Here is a 26,765-nt window from a genome sequence, read left to right on the forward strand (position 1 = left end):
CAAAATATACGTTAATACTAATCATTTTAATTTCGAAAACTGAGCACCGTCTGCCCCTCCCCCTCCAGCTCATGTTATCCAGAGGCAAACTCTTAATTTCTTTATTCGTCATCTCGACAGCAAAACGCTGTATAACGTAAGCTGTATTTAAGGAAATGTCTCGAAACCCCTCTGCTGTTTGGGTTTTTTTTTTTTTTTTTTTGTTAAATGCCCAGGACGACCAAAATAAAAAGTTGAATGCAAATTGTGCAAGCGACTCGTATCATGGAGGCATAACCAATCTCTGGGGTCACTTGACAAACGGAAGTTCATATTATTATTAGTAGTATTATTAATATTTGTATTAGTAAAATGTAACTGCTAACCTTCTTGGAACGGTGACTGTTAAATTAAACTGTGTCCGCTGCAGGGGGTGCTGGTGCAATGCTTACTGAATATATCGCAAGCAGGCTCAATTATGTGTAAATAAACAACGTGCATTTTTATTTTTATTTAAATTATAAAAACATGACTAATGTTCTATATGGCGCATTTTTTTAAATACAAGTGAATGTTTTATTCCATTTATATGGCTTACCTGTAAAATCAAACGAAAACAAGTAGCTATGGTGACGTCACCAGTAAATAAATTGACCCGAGGGAAGACTATATTTTACCGACAGGGTGCTAAAATGCCCGAAGGAATAGTATTCACGAGGGGCATTTCATTTTCCACTGTGAGCCGAGTCTGCAGTACATATTATAACGGCACGGTAGTTGAGTTGGGTGCTCAATGTTAAACCCCTAAATTTGCACCTCAAGGCTGTGTTTGTCAAAATTACATATAGGTTTCACTGTTTTTAAAGTTGTGTAAACGTGGTGGGTTTAATGTTGCTACCGTATGTAGTTTCAGAGATCTGGATACCCGTTTTTTTTGTTTTTTGTTTTTTTTAATCTCTCTTTTCACCCGATTCTTAACATGTGTTTTTTGCGCTCGTACACAGGCTACTTGTAACTGAATTTCTGGACCAAACATTGTAAGGTACATGTGAGCTGTTCTAAGGTAGGGCCTTTTGAAGGTCCGATTAAAAAAAATAACAGATTATTGAATTATAATGAAAAATAAGATATCCGCCTGGCATCCAGGTACTTGTAGTACACGTCACGACACTCTGGGATGTGTAGTTTCTGATAGGGCCTGTAATTGTACAATCACTTAGGAATGCTCTCCAATTATAAATAAAATAGAATGTGTGGAATTTTAATTATCCGGGATAAAAACAAAAACACGGAATGCCAAATATACAAAACCGTATGAAATACAATTTACACTACTGTACAGTCATTCTCGTTTAGCGAAAATACTGTCAGGACACCGGCGTATTTTATCTGTACGTTTTATTATTATTATTATTATTATTATTATTATTATTATTATTATTATTATTATTATTATTATTATTATTGATTTCCTCATATTTAAAAAAAAAAGCATTAAAAAAATGCAACAGTCAAGAATCACAACTGCAGTACAGTCAAATCGTTTATGCAATTTAATAGTAGATTTACATTTAATAGAATCACTTTTAAAAAGTTTTAGTAAATAATGAGCAATATGTTAAACATTTAGGTCGGCCAGCGTGTCCTCAGCTCCGTGCACCAGCGACCCCTGTAGTCTGGCTGGTCGCCTGCGGGCTTGCCTGTAAGCTACCCAAGCTGCATTGTCCTCCAACGCTGTAGTCTTGGGTGGCTGCATGGTGGGTCTGCAGTGTGAAAAGAAGCGGTCAGCGCAGGGGTGGTAGCGGTGAGCTGAGCCTAAAAATAATTGGCCATTCCAAATTGGGGAGAAAATGATAAAAACAATTGGCGACTACTAAGTTAAAAAAAAAAAAAACCCCTAACGCCACATTTCCTTGCTTTCGTGGCGATGGGTTCAACCCTAACTGCTGCATTAACACAGTTTTTTGGGGCCTTTATAATGCGTTTTTCACGTATGAAAAAAACTTAACATTTTTGGCACAAATATCTTAGTGCTGTACATATAATGAAGTAATATACTACTACCAGTGCAACAGGGCGCCAACATTTGTGGAGCAAAATAGGTTTTATGGGTGTGATTCTCCAAATATTTATGGCTTTACAGTATTTTGTTTAAATATAGCTCATACAGCATAAGTAAGTAAATAACATAAATAAGCAAGTTGTTTTTCTTTGTTTTGTAATTAATTTTCTGTTAAGTCACAGAATCGCCATTCATCAGTTTTTTCATTCAGCCATTTTATCTTGTTATTATGACTGGAGGTGGAGGGCGTTTCTTTGAAAAGGAGCGGGACTGACAGTGATGTGAACCAATCACATGACAGACGGAGACTATTGTCTGGTGGTATAAGGATGTGAGGTCAATCTATTTGTGGTCATATGATGAGGTTTTAACCAATCACAGGACAGAATTTCCAAGCACTGACTTAACCCTTCCCTTACTTTGTACTGACAATCCCTCTCTCTATTTTCAGTGGCAATCCCTGGGTTGAGCGGCCAGTATTCAGTGTTTTCAGCTGGTCCAGCAACTAAGCTAATGGAAGACTGCAAGATGCACACAATGGAGCACCTAATCAATCCTCTTGCAGTCCAGCATGATCCCTCATGTGCTGCTACAGCAACAGCGATCCTCCCTGCTGTGTCCACACCCCCTCCATTCCAGGTAATGCTGGTATTGCATCCAGAATTTTAAACACTCCATCATAAATATTCATTACCTATCAGGCAGATTTTCAAAGCGCTTTTGCTGCGATGCATATTGTGCAATAACACAGATAAAGCCTTTGCGGTGTTCTGTACCAACCACTCCGTGCACCACCTGATATTTCTCTCTCTCTATAGGGTCGGCCCATTACTCCAGTGTACACGATGGCACACAATCTTCAAAGAATTCCTGCTGCCAGTCTCTACGGTACAAGCTACCTGCCCATAGCAAACCCAGGAGCGTCAGCCACCCTCGCAGCGCTACAGAAAAACGCAGCTGCAGCTGCAGCGGCTGCTGCCTACGGAGGCTATGGCAGCTACGCCAGCTACGTACCACAGGCGTACCCTACAGCCACCTTTCAGGTCCCTATACACGATGTCTACCAGACATACTAAACACTCGCACAGGAAACCCTGATGGGACACTTTAGTATTTATGAAGAGGGAGCCCCGCGATGAATGTTTTTTTTTTTTTTTTTTTTAAATAAAGACTCCGAGAAACTTCCAACTGGAAATGAAAGTGAAGACTTGAATAATATTGTGCTTGCATGAACTTAAATAGAAAATATATAGAAAATACATATTTCAAGGATATACTTAAGGTTAACGTATTCATATTAGAACTATTATTATAACTGAAATGCCATTTTATTTGACAGGTATTGATATCGTCCGTCCATAGCTGTAAGTGTGTAGGTTATTCTTATTATTTGAAGGTTTTTATTTGAAGTTCTTTGGTACAAAGGTTTTAAGTGTATCTGCACTCCAGCTACTGTTTCTGTTATATACACAGTAGTGCCTTTTATAAAACTGAAAAAGCAGTTTGACTAAAAACATTGTGTCTTCAAAGCAATAGAACAATACATGTTTTCATTCTCATTGCTCCAGAAAGTTAAGATTTACTAAATTAATCTATTCGTTTCTAGAACTATAATACAAAAAAAAAGGGGTGTTTTGGCAGGCTTTAGTTATAACACCACTGACAGGCACCATTGCATCCTGTATAACTAAATGCAATACTAATATAAAAACAGCCTAAGACAGACAACCAAATAGGTTTGAACTGAACGATTTATATTCCCGGTCAGGTGAAACAAGGCTTAAGGCATATGGGAGTTTACACTGTAAAAAGAAAGTGACTATGCTCATACCCTTAAAACTGCCAGTCTCCATCGACTGGAAATATCAGACAGATAATATCTGTTAATATCGTCAGGCTTGAAATTCCAATCATTCAAGCATTTAGTTTAAAACATACCAAATACCCAAATGCCTACATAAACAATATAGAAACTTGTATATTGTACCTCAAAAATGCCGTGCCTTACAACAGGAAGTCAAATACTGTTTCATATGCTGTAAAGCCTGTTTTCTCAGTGGTTTTCAACAAACCCAAAATTAAATGCCATTCATTTTTGCAATGAGTAACAAACAGTAAAATGATATTTCAGCATACACTGAAGTACACAATTAGCATACATTAAAATCATCTATTGGCTAATATTAATGGCACAATAATAGGGTTTATAGTAAATAAACATACACTGTGCAGGAAACAAAATACCTGGCGGTTTTAGGAAATGGTGAACATTGTCCTGAAACTCAATGCTTTAAAGTAAACGTAGACCCCCCACCCCCCCCCCAAAAAAAAAAAAAAAAAACAATTTTGTGTTATTTAAAATATATGCTTAGACATTGTTTGTAGGCTGGCTTTTGTTCATTTTAAATGTTTTCTTTCGCTTTTATTTAAGATTTTTATAATGTGGTGGGGAATGCCTGTATTTTGTATTATTTTATTTTATTTCTTGGACAAGACCCACTCTCTTGTCAGAAGGAGTTCTACTGTATACCAATGACCTCTATCATGTCAAAGCATAAATTCTGAAAACAGATTGAGGGATGTGTACAAAAATGTGGTATGTAAATATGTTGTGGTCTAAAATACATTTTGAATAAAACATTGTTTAGTGTGTCAGGAATGCATGGTATGTGGTTTACCACAGCATTTTACCATTTATTTCAATGTTATCTAAGAAGGTATTATTGTCAGGTTAGGAAGATTATCATCGTAGTGTTTATGGCCTGTTTTAAAGGCGTCATTTTGGAAAGTACAATCAATTAAAATGTGGCCTTCCTGCTTCATGGTTGCTCTTTCTGGGTACATTTCAGACAACATGAAGTGTGTGAGGGAACAATCTTATTAAGCATTATATACCTTCAACATGGGAGTGGTGAACATTATTTGGCATGTATTTTTTTTCAAGCAAACAGTAAAGAAAACAATTTGCGGGTCTCAACAAAGTTAGACCGAACAGTAAGAACATAAGAACATAAGAAAGGTTACAATCTTGCTCGTTTGGTTGTTAGTTAGTAGCTTATTGATCCCAGAATCTCATCAAGCAGCCTCTTGAAGGATCCCAGGGTGTCAGCTTCAACAACATTACTGGGGAGTTGCTTCCAGACCCTCACACCACTTTCTATGCCACACATGTTTTTAATTAACTGAATTCAAATGCATAGAGGTTGGTTGCATGTGGTTTGTGTGCAGATGTGTAAAATGGAGCTTAAGTACTCAACAAGGCTTAACGTTATGCTGTTCAGATTCAGATAATATATACCGTAGATTAATTTAAAGAGAATTGCCTGTTAGGAAACTTCCTTCCCCCTTTTCCAGAAAGCCTTTCTCTAACCCATTTCATTTACACTACAAGAGTAGTATTTTAACTCCAAATGTGTGTTCCTTGGTACTGAAACAAACAGGGTGTGCATAGTTTTTTTTTAAAAAAAGTTAGTGTGCTTTCTTGACAAAAAAGTGCTTTACTATTAGGCATTTACAGTCTTTTAACTGTATTTTTTATTCTATGTTTTTAAAAGCATACATGTTTATTCAGGATTATTGCATTTATATTTCCTCAGAAGTAGTCAATAAAGCATTTTAAAACCAAACCTGTATTTATTTATTTAAAGACATGCTTGCACTGCCACACTGGGTCAATAAATGGGGCAAATTATTCTTATTATTTGTTTATTTAGCAGACACCTTTATCCCAGGCGACTTACAGAGACTAGGGTGTGTGAACTATGCATCAGCTACAGAGTCACTTACAACTACATCTCACCCGAGAGACGGAGCACAAGGAGGTTAAGTGACTTGCTCAGGGTCACACAATGAGTCAGTGGCTGAGGTGGGATTTGAACCAGGGACCTCCTGGTTACAAGCCCTTTTCTTTAACCACTGGACCACACAGCCTCCTGTTATTATATATATATTATTTTAGCTTTCTCAACCCAATGCTGTCATTACCTGATAGCTGTGGAAAATTGAGAAAATGGTCCTAGAATACTGTTGATTTTATTAATTATACAGAAAAAAGGTTTCAAAGTGCTTCCATTTGAAGGTATGGTGTTTTAAATAGCGATGGAATCACAGAACCTGGTCACGTAACCATTAGCTGCTGATGTTGCGTAATGTACGATTCCACAGAAAAAGGGTTTGCTTCACTGTTTCCAGTTTGGGCAGTCTTGTTTTTATCTAGACCTGACCTGTCACTGCACCCTCTTTTTTCTGATTTGTGTATGACCACATTGAGCGCGTGTGTCAAATAAGGGTTGTTGAGGGATAAATAGTTAATTACAAATAAAGGTAAAAAAAAAAAAAAAGTACCAGCCAGGAAGCAGTAACAGTAAGGGTTTCAGTAGCTAAATACAGTAAATGACTTCTAATCTAATTATTTAGCAATACATTGTAAAAAGATAAGTTATATAATTAATTATACCTCCAAAAAGGTATTGTTATTTATTGTATACCCTTAGAAAGCAAACATATTCTTCAGCCTCCTCATACAGCATTTTATATTGTTTTTAGGTTTAAATTAATTAAACTATTATAGTTTTTAACTAAAGAACATGTAACATGTCAGCCATTAACTCCTAACATGTAACATGTCAGCCATTAACTCCTCAAGATGAAGGGAAATTCACATTTTAAAAGCTGTATTGGAAAACTAACACAACTCTGCAAGTAGCTGATTAGGCTTCTGAACATTAATACCGAGGCTTTTAGTGGCTGGAATGTCTGTAATTATAAGGGCCTTATAGGGTGCGATTAAATCAGTTGTGATGTATAGTTTCCTTTGATGGGATTACATTGGGTACTAAGGTTTCAAAAACCATTATTGTTAATACAAGAACAAAAAAACATTCTCGTTCTGTGAGTACCCTTTGTCCACCTAATAGTTTTTTTTTTGTTTTTCAGACTTGCAGGTGCCATGTTCCCACATGTTTTGTACACATATCATCTTCCCTGCTAGTTGTAATGTGACAATGACCTTGGAGAAAAATGGATGTTTGCCTTTACAGGTTTTTTTTTGTATGAAGTGTACTATACTAGACTATATTAGACTATATTTATAGGACACTACTAAACTTTCCATGTATATTTCACCTTTATATAGCTTACATACTCACATACAAACTACTATATATATATATATATATATCACTAAACAAGACGAATTCAATCGCACAGTGTCATGCAGCGTAATGTAACTTCTGCTAGAACAAACAGGATAGAGGAGCTCCACTTCATTATGTGTAGCTTTTCCCATTGTTTTTCAATGTTTGATGGAGAAATGTTCAGAGCTTCAAGGTTATTGAAATTAATATTCTTCCGGGATTAAGTGTTCTTTTTATGAAACCCTTTCTCCCCACCTTTTCTTTCTTACTGATAGCATTTATCTTCAAGTCTAACTCCTGCGTTCATGAATGATTAACTTGAGGGCCACAAGGTCAAAGCACGCGTGAGTCATTCAGAAACTGCTCACATGAAAAGTGCATTTGAAACAAAAATGTCTGCCTGAGCATGAGTTCCCATGGCAACACTTGCCAAAGTAATGCTGCTTTTCTTCCTTTACTTTAAACCTGTGACCATAATGAGGCTTTTTAACTCTTACTTTTATTGACGGGCATGTATTTTACAGTTAAGACAGTTAAGACGCTACAGCAACGGCACGCTGCATTTGATTTACCAGTTTGAGTACTGCAGTCAACAACCTTGAACCTACAATGAAACAGTGCTTGAAATGTGTGGCATGAGTCCAGTATTGGCACTTTGTATGTCTAGAAGTAAATACACAGCAATGTACTAGGGTTTAACCTGTGGAGATTGTGCTGTCTGCTGTGTCGTTCTCATATATGAAACTATAGCGCTCGTGCAATCCCTATTGGTAATAAGTATGCAGTGCGGTGGGCTGCTTTTTTACACTGGATCCCCTGAACCCAGAACTATCAGTTTACAAATGAGTTACTTTCAGACTTTTAGACCTTATTAAAGTCCTTAAATCAGCAAAGGCGGCAGTTGCTATAGAAATGATGTTCTAACTACTTGAATAAACATGTAACTTAAACAAACACACACACACACAAAAAAAACATTAACAAAATATTTAATGTGTGCCACCCCTAAGTTCCTCCTTTTCTCGTCCACTCCTGCACCCCGGTGTAGTGTGTAGGCTGCCATTTAACAGCCCTGCTATAGTGCACAAATATAGGAGAATTCTTTTAATAGATGCTATTTCAGGTTTTACCTGAATCCACACATGCTTGGAAAAAAAAACAATGAGTGCTCTGGAAACTGACGCCGTGGCATTCAGATAGCAGGATGTTGTCCATTTCACAAGATTTCCCTTTGTTTAACGTTCAGAGGGTGTGGCCTTATTGCATCAGCCCTACATGCTGAAGGAATGGATATTTGGTTTCCTAATACCTGGGTGTTCCATACAGGCAGTACAACTCGTCATGGTTTTCTCTACACCTGGGGCCATATTAATAACATTTAGCCTGCTCTGTGCACAGAAACCCAAAGGTCAACTGAAGCCTGTATAACACTGATATGCTTCCCCACCTCACTTCCTCCCAATCATCCTTTTCAGAAGCACTTCATGATCTAAGCAGAAACAACCAGGGTTTCACTTCTGCAAGGAACGTTTCTGTTTATTCTATTTAGCCATATTTTTGAAGACTATTTTTGAAGACTGAAGCTTTAATACAATTGCTTACCTTTCTGTTAAAGCACTCTTCTAATTGAGTTGTTCTTATAAAGAATACAATGGGCTGCAGTTCAGTTTGCATTAATGCAATGTTTGCACATATTTTTGAGGACTTTAAGTCGGAGCTCTTACACAAACAATCTGTATACTTATCGTGTATTGTTCAGATACATTATTAATGCCTCAAAAGTTTAGCAATCTTCCATCATAGGGTACCTGTAGTATAGTGGAATGTGAGATATATATTTGCTGTTTTTAAATCCTCTCTCTCTCTCTCTCTCTCTCTCTCTCTCTGTCTTTAATAACGTATTTCTTGCTTACTTGTATACAGTCCATTAATGTAAATGCTATGCAATGCACACCTTTATCCACTAGAGGGTACTAGAGAAACAAGCACTGCAATAAAAAAGGCAATCTGAAGAAAACCAACAACCAGACCCACCAACATCCAACCAAAAGCAGCCTGATTGGCTGAGGATATATTGTTTAAACTGCTGTAACTAACCCATTTTTGTAATGTTGTGACATTCCAGCAATACAACACTCTTCAAGTTTAGTCCCAAGGACCAGGGACACCAGGGAGGGACATGTATCCCAGCATGCTCTTCTTCTATACCTTGTTTTTGTGTTTGCAGATTGCCGTTCTAAGGTTTAAATGTCTTATGCACACGTTGCTTAGAAACTCATATTGCTGCTAGAAGTAAAAAGAGCATGCCCATTTGGTTCATGAAATTGTGTACACTGTAGTGGCAAGCAGGTTGCTTATATGGTATAAGCATGAGATAAAACCATAAACTGAAAAGTCTAAATCTATGTTTCTATGAACGTATTGTATTTACTTAATAAATAAGTTACTATTAGCAATATAATTAACAGCATGTGTTAATATTGATAGGAAACTAACTGTTACTACTAAGCATTAATCAACATAAATATGTCCCTTGCAATGAAGTTGTCTACAAAGCAGTGGGGCGGTACTGATCTCTAAAAAAAGAGAACGTTTAACGTAACAATATTATCTTTAAATTGAATAGTGCAGTGCACTGGTATTACAGTATTAGTTGTGGTTTTATTATTATAAATTGTAAATTACTATATATTTATAATTGTATTATTATAAATTGTAATCTCGTGGAATTGTTCATGACATGATAGAGATTGCATATGTTTAAATATGTATACAATTACATGAAGTTAATAAAACGTAAAAAAATACCTTAAGCTGGAAGCCTCATTTTAAATGAATTACTTCCCTTGTTTAAAGCATAGAACAATCCTTTTTTTTTTTTTTAATTACCACACAGACGTGATGCTATATTATAGACTGAGTGCTGACACTCTTCTCCAGAAGCCTTTCTGAAACAAGACAATCATGATCATAAACTGAAATGAAATGGAGACAGATGGAGCTCATTCAAGCCTCTTTCAGTCCCGGTTGCATGGTTTCTCCTGTTGATCAGATATCCTGTGATACATATACCAATGGGGTTCAACAGTGCATGGTCTTCCTCTTGAACAGTTACTTGATGCATGTAGAATACATGTACCCTTGAGCAAGGTACTTTACCTAGATTGCTCCAGTAAAATATATGAAATTTATAATTAAAGTTCGGGAGGAGGGTCAGACACCAATCTCCGCATCACCAAATTGAATCATTCAATTTACACATTAGCTAATTTAAATTGTTAGCACTATAAGTACCCGCTTCACTTATCTCTCAGTTGCTTTTTGATTTCATCGTAACCCACCACCTCCCCATCTCCACCTTTCGTAATAACAGTTTTTATGTTTTATCAAATGGGGTCTCAGCCTCGTCCAGTCGGCCAGGCAGCGAACCCTCAAACCAAGTTAGGTTTGATGCCAAATGAATGTGTATATACAGCATACTTTCTGTTAAATCGCATACTCCGCATTCTCTACAATAAATATTTGTACTAAAACATTTTGTGATTGGTGTTTGTATATATATATGTAAAAGATAATGTAATTGTATGTAAAAAAATAAATAAATAAATAATGTGATATCTTGTAACAGTTGTAAATAAATAGAATAACTGATGGGCTGAAGTCACTTTTAAAAAGTAATCTGTTACAGTTACTTGAACAAAATTGATTACAGTAACATTACTTTGGAAAAAATAAACCAGTTACAATTACAGTTACAAATAGTTATAGGCACAGTTTACATTTAACAGAGATTCTTTTTTTTTTTTTTTTGGTTTGGTTTGGTTAGGAAATATTCTCTCAAGATCCTGCTTGTTCCCTCCTGTGAAGATGTTTTCTAGCAAGATGATATGAAAAGCATCAGGTTTGAATTTCAATGTTATGCATTAGCCATCGTCATTTTAAAAAAAATATATAACTAAAAGTAACTAGGTTGTTTTTCCACATTAAATACAGAGAATCAGCAGTAGAGCTGTGGTGTAAAGTTTTGTTTCATAAAGTCGAATGAAACCTGCTGAATAATGTTAGGTTAACATATTGAATTACATACCGCTCTGTAGTTTTCCGTATAGCCCAGCAGATATGTGAAAAATATGGAATTGTGACTTTGATGATAAAATCATGATTTTTTTGTACACAGTTAGGGCAGGCCCTAATAAAGATTTTTGGCTATAGGGCCATTGCAGATATACTTGTGCTGGTGGGAATGGCCAGGCTGCAAGGGGATCTCTCTTGGGCTGCATGAGAGAGGGTTTCTGGGCTTTCTCTCTCTGAGTGGCTGTTCCCTCAGGTCTGCCCCTGAAAGACAAACTAATGAGCCAGCGGAAGCTTTGTTCCAGAACCGAGAATGGCTGGGAAAAGAAAAACAAAAGAACCCAAAGAAAATAAAAATAACGATAGCAGGGAAACCTTGGTCAGACCTCATAAATGTATAGCAAGCAGGCTGAGGGAGCGGTGAAGTGTAGGATGGGGACCCGGGCCGTGAGGGTAGCGACGGTCGGGGTAACGCTGCTGAGTGCAGCACCTTTTCTTTGTAGTTTTGATTACTGTTTTAATTTTTTTGATTTCACCTTTTGTTATTATTATTATTTGAGAGCACCTGCGAGTGTGTCAGCGGGACTGTTTACCTGTGGGTATTTCCATGGTCCTGTCTACCATCGCTGGTATTCAGGCCACGGACAACAGCACCCTCTGCAGGCTAAAACACGCACTTGAAAATAATAAATAAATAAATAAATAAATAAATAAATAAAACTGGGCACCTGTGCTGTGTTTCAAGTACACCCTTCTGTCTCCCCGTGTCAGTGAATACCCACATCCTTCCACAGGTGGGCTACACATCGAGATGGCAGCTCTAAAAACCCTGGGAGAGCTTTTTGAGGGCAGCGGGTGGACAGGTGCACTAGTGCAGGCCGGTGTTGCCGCACCTGAAACAGCAGACTCTTTTTTTTTTTAAGAATTATTTTTCATTCATTCCCAATTTTCTCCCAATTTTGGAATGTCCAATTATTATTCAACCTGGCTCACCACTGCAACCCCCGAACTGACTCTGGAGAGATGAAGACGAGCACTCACGTCCTCCAAAATGAGTGCCGTTAGCCATCTGCTTTTTTTCACTCTGCAAGTCTGCCGTGCAGCCATCCCAGAACTTATAGCGTCGGAGGACCATGCAGTTCTGAATTGCATACAGGCAGGCCTGCAGGTGCCTGGGCAGCCATAGGGGTTGTTGGTTCGCAGTGAGCCAAGGACTCGCCAGCCAACCTAACCCCTACCCTGCCGGGGGTGGCGCACAATTGACCAAGCGCTGCCCCTGGCAGGGTAGGGGTTAGGTTGGCTGGGGAGTCCTGGGGAGTCCACGGTCGGCAGTGGCATAGCTTGGATTCGAACCAGCAATCTCCAAGCTATAGGGCGCATCCGGGCAGAGTGCCTTTACCGGATGCGCTGCTCAGGAGCCCCCAATTTCTGAAAATGTCCCATGTGACACGTACCCACCATGCTCATCAGGTCATCTGTATCTACTGCTGAAGGCTTATACCCAATACAGCAGCAGCCTGGAAGAAGGACAGAATATGATGTCACGGACAGAGCTGTTCAGAGTTTCTCAAAGGAAACTTTACAGTTAGGAAGACAGCATGTGCATTCTCTGGTATTGCAGTTGACCAGGCCCCGCACGCAGAATAATACCTCTGTGAAAGGTGACAGCGGAGCTGTAGGCCTGAAGGAGGACCCTCAGCTCTTCGGCACTGGGTGGTGTCTGAGTCTGAGATGGTCAGTCTGATTGGGGAGTTTAAGGCATCAATGGAGAAGAGACGGAAGAAGACAGATTTTCGTCATCATGAGCAGACGATGGCATCTGTCAGAGATATCAAATCACTAACTGGTGTCATAGAAGACCTGGGAATCCCCTTCAATGATAGCAGCAGTCATAACCGATAATGGCCCTTTTGTAAAATGGCTACCATGGCCATCATAGGACAAATCTGCGATGGCCCTATAGCCAAAAAGGTTTGTTAAGTCAGCGTCAAACTGTGTGCCTATTGTCATGCTTTTATCATCAAATTCACAATTCTAACACATATCTGCTGGACTAATATACATAACGAAAAACTGAAATGGTTTCTGATACGGTAGACTTTTGCGATATCATTTTTTAGTTTCTTTGATTATAAGATGTTAAATAAAATATCTAAATTATGTTCATAAAGATGTTTGTTTGTTTTTTTAATTAGGTCTCAATCCTAAAATTCTAGGTGATGCAAAACTTTTGGCCATAGCTGTACCTGTGGGGCTCCACCATTGTTTCACTGTGTGGAACTGCTCCTCGAGCAGACCGAACAAGCACAACACATTCCACGGCAGGAAGGTGGAACAGTAGCCAAATCAGATTGTCCAGTTCTGTTCGGCCTGTTCGGTCTCATGAAAGATAATGAGTGTTTGCATGTATGTGTGTTTTTATGCGTATGACCCAACCAGTATAGGTATTATACATTTAAAAATAAACTCGAGCAGGTAATACAATGTACTGTACTTTGCATACATTATTTCTGTTTTATTCCGTACAATTTTTAATTTATTCCTGACAATAGATGAATAAATATGACCTTAAGATAAGATTCTGCAAAGACCTAATGGTAACAAATCACCCTGTTTATCTTGGGTCCAGTTTACCAAGTGCATATTATTATTCAAGCCCAAAGGAAACTGAATACCGTGTGTTAGAAGATTACCAAAATGTTCCTCCAAACTGTTTGCCATCCAGCTTCAAGATTATCTATTGTGAAGCACAGATACAGTATATGAGATAAACATGTCTTACTGTATATGCCATACTACCCATGGATCATATTCAGATGTATTATTTATGTGAATTTCCAGCGAATGAGGATTGACTTACAGCTGCAACCCTGAGTAAACAAAGCTGCGCATTAAAAATTCACTGGATCATTTTGAAACTCTCGTTTATCCATTAGGGGAACCTGTGATGGGAGTGGTTGGATAATCGAGTGCTGACTATCTTGTAACCTGTGATGGGAGTGGTTGGATAATCGAGTGCTGACTATATTGTAACCTGTGATGGGAGTGGTTGGATAATCGAGTACTGACTGTACCTGTATATTGTAATAATGTACAGTATATATATTTTATAAAGTACCAGCACTACTTCCCTGTTTGGCCCAAACATTTCAATGTTATTCAGAAAAGAGATACTGTTCAAGAACAGGGTGTAATAAAGGGAGTGTTTTTTTATGAACTGAATGCTGCCCTAAAATGTATAAGCCTTATTTTTCACAGAACATCTCCCTGTATTTTCACTATCTGAAGTAAAGTTAACTCCCAACAGGATTCATATGGAGTTAAAGGGGGCGGCAGTTTAGATCATTAAAATAGACTTTTCTCAATGGTTGCGTGTTGGATTATTCGTATTGAAACATAACAATGTGTAAACCGTATGGGTTAATGACTTCCATGTGTACAAGCACTGTCCCAGGGCTGCACTAGTGGCGTGCATGTGGCAGTACCTTCTCTGCAATCAGGCTGCCTTATCGTATGATGGAGATGCTCATGAGGAACACCATGATGAAGAAAACCCACATGAAGAATCTGTCCATAACTTTGGCCACTTTCTTCCACTCGGCTCCTTTTGCGCAAGTTGCTTTCTGCTCCCTAAAGCAGTTGGCGATGTATTCAATATTCTTTGTAATTTTATCGTGATGGGCACAGGTGCACATGTACAGGTTAATGTTCTCAGGGGAACGTTCCTCTTTCAGATCCCCGTTTGGGTGGCCATTGGTTTTGTCCACAGCAGATACATTGTACTTGTTGTGACACGTGGATGCTTCACCTTGTACTTTTGCATTGACATTTTCGTTCATCTGTAGCTTGACCTCTTTCTCTTTTTCCTTCTGAGATGTTGTGCAGTTCTCACCCACTTCGTAGACAAAAAATATTTTGGACATGTAGTCAAGTATGAATACTTTTGCCCAATCCGGTACTGGTTTTGCTTCTGCTCCACAGTGGTGGATATTCATGATAAAAATGGTCAGTGCAGTGGACGCTGTAATCATTGTCATTGTTGCTATGTAATATTTACCTGTGGAAGATAAATTTAAAAACATTATATAAGCAATCAAGTTTTAGTTGATACTTGATGTAAAAATCAGAGAGAGATGAAAAAGTGTTTAGCTCATATGTATAATTGTAATTACCAATCACCACAGTATAAATATCAATACAATTAAAGGAGTGCTAACCAATATAGTCTGCATGTGAAATATTTACTTGAATTAAGGGGGGGGGGGGGGGGGGGCACAAGTAAAGAACCACAAGATTAATAGCACCAAAAAGGTATAGTTGTAGTCAAAAGTTTACATACCCCAATGGAAATGTATAATTTCTCAAAAACAAGTAATTTTAGGAAAAATCTTTTATAGTAAAAGTTTTGCTTTTGTGGATGTGGAAAAAAGTTACAAGAAATAGATTTTTTGCAAAACTCTAAAAATGCTAATTCAGAAGCAGTCATACCCTTTGATGCTATGAATGTCCTCGTCAAAGTCCTGATCTAAATCCTATTGAGAATCTGGTATGAGTTGAAGAAGGCTGTGCACAAGAGAAGTCTTCGGAATTTGAATGAAATGGAACAATTTTGCATTAAAGAATGGTCAAAAATCACTAAAGAATCATGCCAAAAGCTCATTGACTAATATCCTAATCGTTTAAGGAGGTTATTATTGCTAAAGGTGCCTCAACTAGCTATTAATTTCATTTTGCTTGTCAGGGTATGAATACTTTTGAATTAGCATTTTTTGAGTTTTGCAATGATTGCTGAAATAAATCTATTTCTTGTGACTTTTTCCTCATCCACAAAAGCAAAACTTTTGCTACAAAAGATTTTTCCTATAATTATTTGTTTTCAAGAAATTTCTAGAAATGATACATTTCCATGGGGTTATGAAAACTTTTGACTACAGCTTTAGATACAGTATATATATATATATATATATATATATATATATATATATATATATATATATATATATATATATATATAATCCCATGTCTCATGGATAAGCTCCTTTAATTGTTCAACTTCAATGCCTCCCACAGGTTAGAATATATTGGAATATTGAGGTTAAGAGGTGGGGAATATGATAGCAAAATAAATGTACAAATCATATTAAAGGGTTTTGTTTACTTAAAGTTGTTTCAACTCAAAATACATATGCACCATCATTTCAATACAGATTATATGGTTTTATATCTCCTATGTGTACATTTAGCAGTGATAAAGCTACAGATTTCTGAAGGACGTTTTACTGTCTATGAAGGTCCTTTGGTTTGGCCTATCTGGGGAAGACCACACCCACCTATTAAGGGTACACTCTCAGAAGGTGGCATGCTCTCAGCAACCATCAGCTGAAACACAGTGAGGGCGAGGAGGACGGTCACTCCCAGAGAAACCTTCTCTCCCGAGTCTGCAGGCAGGTAAAATCCCAGAGGGGCCAGGAAAGATATCATCACACAGGGAATCAGGAGGTTGAAAATGTAAAATGACGACCTCCGCTTGAGAAGCAATGTGTAAGTGATGTCCGGGTAAGGGTCTGAACAGCAGCCGTATGTGATGACGTTCTTAGCTGCTGGCATGCCGTGGCATTCCCACTCCACGTTCTCCACGAAGTCCGACAGATCCCCGCTGTCCATTCCCATGTCGATATCGATCTGATTGCCGTTGTAGGTCCAGGAGCCAAAGGTAAGGTTGCACTGCTGGTTGTCAAACGGGAAGTAGGATACGTCTACAACACAGGAGCTCTTTGTTATCGCTGGGGAATCCCAAGTTATTTGACCATCGTACCTCAAAACAACATTGGTGTCCACTGGTCCCGAGTACTCATCATCTGCCCTAAAGAGAGAATAAAAACAGCTTTGTAACCGAGTGCTGTAATAAGATAAGAGAGACACAACAACCCAGCTCATTGATGGGATTCTTATTAGCTTTGCTGAAGGAGCCAGTAAAAGGCTTAGGAGCAGAAGCTTATGAGCTGCAGTCCTGAGATCCTCAGCAGCTGTATGACCTAGAAGTGATCTAGGTCATACAAGCACATGCCTGCTATCTTATATATAGCATTAATTAATTGTAGAAAAGAAACCCTATCTGGAGGGTAAGAACTGCACAACATCTCCCCACATTGTCGCTGGCTTCTTTTCTGTCAATAACCAGTCAGCTGCTTCCGCTATTCACTGACAATCGTTCAGTCAGTAACATGCATTGCCCCAGAAGACACTGCTAGGGTGAAATGACACAGGAAGTGAAGCAGTAACAGACTTCCTGGAAGGCAAGGCCAGCAAACTGAGAACTTTCTTTACCTGGTGCAGTGCCAGATAGCTCTTTTTAAATTACATTACCTGTTTGCTATAACATGTGTTTCTTTCAAAACTGCACATTTAAGACCTATGTCGTTAATAAAAAGTGCAAAATATGTATGATGTATGGGATTCTTCTGTTAGCTACAATTAATATAGGTCTGTATTAGTACATTGGTATATAATGTAATGTATAATGGATATAATAGCTGCATTTCAGAAAAAAATACACTTGTTAGCTTACTAAAATTACTAAAATATTCAAATTAACTTAATAAAATAATTCTCAAGACAATAAAAAAAAACTTCTTGTTCAATTACTACATTGTGCCACCATTATGTGTTTTTATAGTTACGATAATCAGATATTTTATAGATAGGATAATCAGATATTTTATAGATCGAATAATCAGATACTTTCAAGTCATCGGAACAGCAAGCATAATTCACAAGTAATAGATGATTACTTCCACAGCTAATTAGAGGACAACGTAATCAGCTTGCCCAAACCTTGCAGGTTTTTGGTGTGGGATTCAAAAGACAAAGTAACTTGTGGGTTCGATTCTGCCGTTAAAAGACCTGCATGCTTAGCCCAGCTAAAATATTCATGCACTGAATCAAGTTCTCCCTTTCGTCATTCAATTTCAATTGACACAGGGACAGCGGGATCATTCACTCTTGGAACGGCTGTGTAACAAGACCCTGTTCAGGTTTTTACAGTCTTCCTCGCAAGCCAGTGAAGAATTGGTGTAGTAAAAGTTATTTAGCGATTGCTAACTACAAGGGAAGTGCCAGTTTCTTACACAACTTAACCGACAATGTATAGCCAAGAGGCTCAGGAAAAATGTACGGGTCATTGCTGTTAACAGTCAAAGCAGCAGCCAAGAAATTGCAACACCAGTTGCTTACTTTGTCTCTTGCTGACAAGAACTTTCCCTTTAGTTTGAAGGTAATTAAATGTAACCGCTACACAATGAAGTCCAGTAGCAGTAAACTACCACCCGCTTCTGCATAGATAACCCTTAACAAAGTCTATGAAAGAAATACGTTTATCAGCAGTGAATACATGGAAACGTACATGGACACCCACGTACATGCTGCCTGGCCCATGCAAAAGAATAATAATTTACTGTTCTAATGCCATAACAGTGAGTCATCAATTTCTATGTCAATAACAATTTCATTACTCACCCAACTGCATACTTCTGCATGAACTGTACTAGTGTACTGAGGAAGGCTTTTGTCTACTGAAATCCACTAGCCTATCCTCAAAATACCAGTAGAGCATAATACAGGTTTAATATAAAAGGGTGTCTTTCTGCTGCAGACATCTCAAGGACACACTATTAGAGCTCTCATAATTTCCCATGTAATAACCCTTCGCCTCTGTGTAGATGACAACGCAATGTTATTACTATTTGGTCATTTGTTTGCCATTGTTGTTGAAACCCTTCAGTCAGATCAAAAAGTCATATTTTCCATGGGTTTACAAAAAACATACTGGTACTCAACATCAAAAAGATCAGGTTATTCACTCTCTTACTTCTACAACTAGCTTGTTTCTTACTAGTATTTTTTTATTAATTTTTTGCTTTCAGAAACATCCCTTTGTTTTTGCACTCAATTCAAAATAGAGCCCAGATCAAATAAATTTATAACCAGCATTGCACTGTGATTCTTGAAATGTATTTGTTTACGACTGTAAGTCGCCCTGGATAAGAACGTCTGCTAAGAAATAAATAATAATAATACAATCTCCTTATTCACATCTAAAAACACATCTAATTCTGGCTTCAAGGTGTGTTTACTGCAACAACACAAAGGGAGTTGCAGTTGAACAGTACTTACTTATTGTACAGGACAATGTCAGGTCTCCATACCAGATTGCTGGGGATCCGGATACTGTCAAGGCCATCATAATCATCCTTGTCCCATTTGAGATAAGCATCATACCAGGTCTGCCTGATCCATAGGTATGCGGTCAGGATCTGATTCCTTTCATCCTGTGGGGAAAGGAAGCCCCCGGGCTTGGATTGCAGTCATAATGTCTGGATTTTACAAATGAAATACTGTGACTGCTAAACTCAGATGACACTATATTGGGTACTGTGTTGTGGTAGACAGTGAGAGTGATTAATTCATCTCTACTTTGGAAAACTTTTTTTTTTTTTTTTAGTAATAACCACAAGACTGGTCAAGACATGTTAATATGGAAGGCCATCCGGGTCAAAAAATCCATTATTTAGAACCCGTTTCAAATATTTAGTACACTTTCCAATTTGACTTTAGTATGTGTTGTAATTACTAATTTGGCCAATCAGATCACTGAAACTGAAATGAGAACCAATGAATTTAAAGATTATAGTATGTGCAATAAATGATCCAATTAAAAGTCACCTTACATCTGCCATTCCAATTGGTGGCGGTATATGGACCTGGCATCGGGTAAAGTCTAGTGAAAGATGGATAGACCTGGACCCTCCGAGACGAGCATCAACCGATGGGTTCAGAACCTTAGAATTCGCTTTAATTCAGCGATAACCCCACTGGGAACTAATGTGTGATTTTAAACAAGTGTTGAAAGATCTGACACTGAATGTAATATTAGCTATGGTACCTCAATATTTAAGTGTAAAACTGACATAAATATAATTACAAAATAAAAAACGATTGTGTACATTGTTAACACAAACTGAACCGTGTCACGGTCAACATTGCCTGTCTCAAGAAGTCGGCAGCACTCAGCAAATCTATATTTGCACCGTAGAAGAAAATCTCTCTTGTAATTACACTGCATGACTGTAAAATGACCAGCCCTTACGTAGGTACTGCTGTAAAATGACCAGCCGCTATGTAGAAAATGCGTAGTTCATTTACATTTATTTAAGACACGTAGTATTTTATGTATTCTGATTGGTCCAAATTAATACGTGTACTAGGTATGCGTTTTTAACCCGGATGACCTGCCATATGTTAAAGCCTCATGACGTGCATGTCTTTGATATTGCCATATGTGTGTCCTGTGCATTTTTCTATTTCCACTGAATTGAACATCTATTCCCATCTAAATGTCATAATACTGTACATGTTTCCTTTAATAAAAGTCCCTTTTCTCAACCATTGCTATTATTAAAATGGAAAAAAAAAAACGGCAACTGCACTTTTTTTTTTTTTAAACAGGTAAAGTATTGTTGTGGTTAACAAGGAGTTCTTCTTACTGCCTGGTTATCAATTATAAACGGGAGAATTTACAGAAAAATGGACAACAACGCAGCTGTTGTGCAGTTAATCCCACCGCATTGAGCACATTTCTGCAATTAACTTTGTTCAATCTGGGATGTTATTTTATTATTATTATCTCAGTTTTAAGGACTAAAAGAGGCTACAGTATTTAACTATCCATCATGCCTATAAAATATAAAAATGTGTTATTATTTTATGCTGTACACCCATATGTTCTACCTTTGTTTATGTCTTTTAACAAACAATTTACTAAGGCACTGCCAAATAATGTTTTTTTTTGACAGAAAAGTTAGCTATCATAAAAGTAACCTGTTTCAAAACTAATAGTGCACATATTATTTTATAGAAACCCTGCTCTCATGTGCTAAACATTACTGCAGTTTAAACATCTTCAGGAGTTCCTTCAGACACATCAATGATATCGTTGGCCTGGAGATTTCTGAACAGGTTTAGGTGGCCTTTGTTATTGCTCTTGGATAATCTGGATTTGAATCACCAGACTGTAGTTCTGTTCTGTTAGTCTTTTATCTCACCATGTCTTTAATCTGGGAGAGGGTGATTTGCAGGGTGACATTTAAGGCCTTGTCTGTGTCCTCCACTGGCCTCAAAGCATTTGAGTAGTCCTGGAGTAAATCGTGAAACAGCATCTGTGCATATTTCCCTTGTGCTGAATCTGCAACTGTGCAAACATGAAACAAAAAACAAACTAAAATACAGTCTAACACAAGTCAATATATACATGAAATAAGGGGTACAATGCTGAACCACACAAGTTGGAGTATCACCTACTTTGCTGTATTTTTTTTATAGTATTTCATGGATTTAGAGAAAACAACCAGCTGACATTATGATATTTTTTTCATATGCAATGTGCAATGTCATGTAAAGCGTTATGAGATTTAAGACATTAAGACACTGATGACATCATCAATGCAAGTATCAGGTGTGTGGTAGGGTTACTGCAGCATGCACTACACTGCAGGTTAATGGGGAAGCTGTGTTCTTCATACGATCAAACCTAACAATACAACTGTATAAAGCTACAGGTAATACAATTTAAGGTAAATGTACGAACAAGTTTAGGTGCCAAATTAAGAAAAAAATGGACAAACTGAAGCCAACTGAGTAAGTATAGGTCAGAGTAGTAATAGCTACAACAGTTACATTACCACATCAAACACTTGCTGTGCAAAGGTCAAATCCTGTAACAGGAAGTGTTTCATCGCCTACCTTGAAACAGCACAGAAATGCTCAGGCACTGCAACAGGTAGCCGAAAACGCGGTTCTTCATTCTTGCTGACATCATCAGAAAATAAAGAGAAGAAATGTAATCGAGTACTAAATGCAGAGCCTTATATCATACCACGGGTCTCATAAGAGCAGCATTGCCAATTAAATACCTACTTTCCACTGGAGAAAAAGTATGTAACTGTGTTACCAACTGAGTTCAGGTTGCACAGTGCTGGCCAGACTCTCAGGTGAGTAAAATGCTTTGGCAGTTTGGAATGAGAGACGGGATATCACATCGCATAGGGCCCCTTTGAGAAATTGGAAACGTTGCACGCACTGTGATGAGCTGCGGCTGTCAGAAAATAGAATAGGGACAGATTCCTGCACCTTGTCATTTGCAGAATGGATACTGTACCTGGTAAATAATTGCACTGTCCCATTTGCCTTCCAAGCTATAATGTTAGGCAGGTAATGCGAATATGTAGTTATCATGTATTGAAACACATGAAATTAATCTTTTACTTGTGTTCTTGAAAGTTAAAAAAACATGTAAACAGAAGTGTCAAACTAATGCACCCTTTTCCTGGTTAATAAAAGTGTGGGTAATGCTATATACTGTAGTCTGCTTCTATGGAACTCCTGACAGAACCCTGCTCTGTGTACGATCATGCAGTCATTTAATAGCAGGGCAAAGTATCCATACTGCAGACCTTTCCAGGAACGGTTAGGAACAGCTGCAGCCTCTGTAGCTGAAACACAGTCTGGCATCTCACCTTGCTGATCACATCACATTAAAATTGTGGGAACTTGCCAGCACACAACTATGCCAGAATAACTTGATGCACCTTAGAAACTAGTGACTGGCCATTATCCTTAAAAGAAAGTGAAAAGAAAGCATTCCCATAACTCAGCAAAGGTTACAAGTATACACCCTGTTTATTTCTAAATAGATTTAGTAGGTTGTTTTATTTTTGTTTGTTTTTTTGCACGGGAGAAGGGTTCTTATAGATTTGGTCTTAGATGTTTTGCTATTCAATGTGCTATTCACATGACAGATACAGAATGCTTTCTTCCTGAAGAGGTCACTAGATAACATGTTTTTTTGTTTTAAACAATACAGGCTCGTGTTTAGAAAACCCAGCCTCATTTTGATTGTGTCTGAGATGTTAAGGGTTGGGTGGCATACGTTTGCTTTTCTTTGGTGTAGCAGGTTCTTGAGCTAAGAATGCTGGGTAAAGTTGTAAAGTGACAGCTTGTGATAAGTGTACAGGGACATATTGCAAAAAAACCCCAAAAACGAAAGCATTTAAGACTGTCCTTATGTATGTATTTGAATCTCAACAAAATAACGAACTATTAATCTGCTAGTCAACATACAGCACAGCATATCAACACACACAATCTATGCGTCCTAAAATGATTAAATAGGTTTCATTGGTAAAATGAAACCACATGTTGTTTTTGCAAGTCCTATTGCATTTCTCAGAAAGAAAGTCAGCTTCTCATCTATGTTACTTTCCCTTCTCTGAGTAATGTTTGAGAATCTTGTTTCCTTCTCATTTAAATCAGATTTCTATCTAAAAAATGTTCTCCCTTAATTGCTGTTAGAAAATTGAAACAAGTTAAAACGAGACATTGTTCAGAAACGTGAGCAGTAAAAGAGAAACACATTGACCTACAGTCCATGTGTGAAGTAAACAAGACAAAAGAGAAATATTACAAATTCAAAGTGTTCCCGCTCTATGAAATTTGAATTGTATAATGCCTTTAGCAGTTTCAATGCCAAACCACTAATACGATTTGAAATTTTTAAAACAAGAGAAACAAATATTGAAACAAGAAAAATTGGAAACACTTTCATTTTAATGGGTACTATTTAATGTTTATTTACCATTAATTATTAGATTAATAACCTGTTAACAAATGTGTTTCTATATTTGTTAATAATTATATAATACGCAGTGACTTGTTTATCAGTGAAGGAAGGGTATATCCCGTCTTCCTTAGTTAAGATTCTTTACTTAGAATCGATCATATCAGTGAAATGGGTTGAAGTTTGCTAAAAGCATTTTTAAACCTTTACCGACCTGATTTGTTGCCAAGGTTACATACACTTCCGCAATGCCCTGTGTTGCCTATAAGTACAACGCAGCTATATGGCTACAAAGCCTACAGTATTTCTGAAATGAAACTCCAGGTTATCTGGACAGTCACCGATTAACAATTTGATCAGTTTTAACTATTTACTACCCTGTTAGCAGAGTTAAAATTATATTCAGTGTTGATTTTTTTAAATCTACCATGATCAAAAGTGTGTTAAATCTTTCAAGAATGAGAAAAGGCCAGCCTATCCTTGCTCGCTTTAGTGCTAGCGTGGTGCGTTAGCACTCAAGAGAGGAAAACAGAAACCCCGTACCAGGTTAGTAGGGGAAATGAAACCTCTGGGAATCCGTGGCTAAACAGACCACCCTTCCTCCAGGTGACTAGCTAATGGTCTTATTACAGTCACTGTAAGATTTTAAAGTTTTATATAAAACATTGTAATCATTAAAGGCTCTCTCCCTGCATAAGCTTTGCACACAGCCAAAGGGTCCTGTGTGTCTGGGAAACAGGATTAGATCTGGGTACTTTGAAGTTCAAAGAGCCCTTTGAACTCGGGTGGAAGATCCTGGTTTTCAAGGTGCTATTTCCACTATATAGAGCAGATTTGGGCATAGGTGTTAAAAACACAATCAAACCCGACAAAAAACGGTTCTCACAGACAAGGTGTCGGCTTGGGCTGGTGGAGGGAGGGGGCTAGCCTATCCTGTATATTAACTCTGCAGAACTGTATGTGGGGACCCTTCTCAAATCCTCACTGAAGCGCACTGAATGTATTTTCCATTGATAGGGGTCCTGCAGGTTGTCAACTTAAAGCTTTTACTTATTTTATGATCTTGCTTGTTTTATGATCTTGCTTGCAGCTTGCCTGCGATTACGTTTCGGACTGTATCTTTGGATTCTTCTCTGCTCCAAAATTAAACTGTTTTGATTGACGAGGGTTATACAGTGCTGTTCATGACAGCATCCAGTCTATTCTTGAAGGATCCGATAGTCTCTGCTTCAACAACTCTGTCTGGCAGCCTGTTCCAATGGTTCACCACCCTTTCTGTGAAAAAGCTCCTTCTCCCCTCAGTTATGAATATGCCTTTCTTCAGCTTCCACTCGTGGCCCCTGGTTCTGTTCTCTGTGACCTGTGAAAAATAATCCTCAGCAGTTACTTTGTTAAATTAACACTGATATTAGTAAAGTGCAAGTGAAAATTTTCAGCAGGTACACAGACCATTGAACTCTGATGGTTTTCCTTTTAATATGCTAATAGGGCCTTAGTTATGAAACTTTGCAATGGTTTTAGCTATTTTCTAATATATTTTACCAACTATGGGTGGATAGTACAGATCATTTCTAAACAGATTATATCTGCATAATCTGTAGAAAATGATGTGTTGGAATTGTGATTAAAATGCTATATTTATTTTTAACAATATTGATTACACAGTTATTATACATGATTTAAGTTGTTATATTGTTGCTACTATTTAAACATTAACTAAATAGCAACTGCTATTTAGTCTATTATAGCTACTATTTAGAACCAATACAGTTACATGCCAAACAAATATAAAAAGCACATCAGCACTACAATTACACATTAACTATTGGTTTTTCAATGTATTTACTTGGCAATTAAGTGATTCATTTCCCTAGACATGGTTTTATATGCCTGTAACAGAGTGAGATCTGTGCTGGCTCTCTGATGCATGCATCCCACCACCCGTCCGCTCCAGCTCATCCAGAACTCCGCTGCCCGCCTGGTGTTCTCTCTGCCTCGCTTCTCCCACGCAACTCCACTGCTCCGCTCACTCCACTGGCTCCCGATCACCGCTCGCATCCAGTTCAAGACTCTTCTGTACTCTACTAGCCTACAGATGCCTTGACCAGACTGCACCCAGCTACCTCCAGACCCTCATCTCTCCCTACACCCCCACTCGACCTCTCCGCTCCTCCTGTACTAGAAGACTGGCTCTACCTCCTCTACGCTCCCCTGCCTCCAGAGCCCGCTCCTTTTCCACCCTCGCCCCGCAGTGGTGGAATGACCTTCCTACAGATGTCAGGACTGCCCATTCTCTGACCACATTCCGGTGCCTCCTCAAGACTCACCTCTTCAGAAAGCACCTGTAGAACTCCTCTGTTCTTCGCCTGGGACACTTATCACCCTTCCTTAAATGCGCTTTACTTGCTCTTATCTGCCCCCTATTTTACTGCATTTAATCCTGTACGTCAGAGTACTGTAATCTGACAAGTGTTTAATCTGTAGTATTTTGTATTTAATCATATCCTGATGTAACTATCACTGACACTTATCTGCTGTATCATTGAATTGTATTTTGTCACACTTGTACTTGCTTGAACCAAAGTAATTGTATTTATCTTGCTCTTAATTGTATTACTACTTGTACTGTGATACTTATCCAGGGCGATTGTAAGTCGCCCTGGATAAGGGCGTCTGCTAAGAAATAAATAATAATAATAATAATGCATGATCCTGGAGGAGGAGCTCGGGAGCCCTGAAGGGTCCGCCTGTCAATCATGGCAATGACAGAGAGGTTGGGTGAGGGCTCTCTCTCTCTCTCTCTCTCTCTCTGAGTGGTCGGGAGGTGGGCCTTGAGGGGTGCTCGACC

General features: G+C 38.1%; 2 protein-coding genes across 9 annotated transcripts in view; one reads left to right on the plus strand and one right to left on the minus strand.

The window, feature by feature from the left end:
- LOC117408351 (RNA-binding protein 47-like) overlaps positions 1-5,667 on the plus strand; it is a 46,060-nt gene extending 40,393 nt beyond the window's left edge. For all 8 annotated transcript variants that reach the window (XM_034013273.3, XM_034013274.3, XM_034013272.3 and 5 more), the window contains 2 exons: positions 2,493-2,680; positions 2,860-5,667. In XM_034013273.3, the coding sequence (XP_033869164.1) occupies positions 2,493-2,680; positions 2,860-3,117 (446 nt within the window). In that variant the 3' untranslated portion in view covers positions 3,118-5,667. The remainder of the gene's footprint in view (positions 1-2,492; positions 2,681-2,859) is intronic.
- A 5,169-nt stretch (positions 5,668-10,836) lies between these two features.
- On the minus strand, positions 10,837-25,264 carry LOC117408589 (neuronal acetylcholine receptor subunit alpha-9-II). Its single transcript, XM_034013712.2, has 5 exons — positions 22,045-25,264; positions 21,348-21,493; positions 19,420-19,574; positions 16,578-17,110; positions 10,837-15,304 (listed from the first exon to the last, which is right to left on the minus strand). Exons 1-5 carry the CDS (start codon positions 22,118-22,120, stop codon positions 14,754-14,756), a joined length of 1,461 nt encoding a protein of 486 aa, XP_033869603.2. The 5' UTR covers positions 22,121-25,264; the 3' UTR covers positions 10,837-14,753.
- Between the last annotated feature and the right edge of the window lie 1,501 nt (positions 25,265-26,765).

Source organism: Acipenser ruthenus, chromosome 2 (assembly GCF_902713425.1).
Source record: "Acipenser ruthenus chromosome 2, fAciRut3.2 maternal haplotype, whole genome shotgun sequence".
Lineage (NCBI taxonomy): Eukaryota > Metazoa > Chordata > Actinopteri > Acipenseriformes > Acipenseridae > Acipenser > Acipenser ruthenus.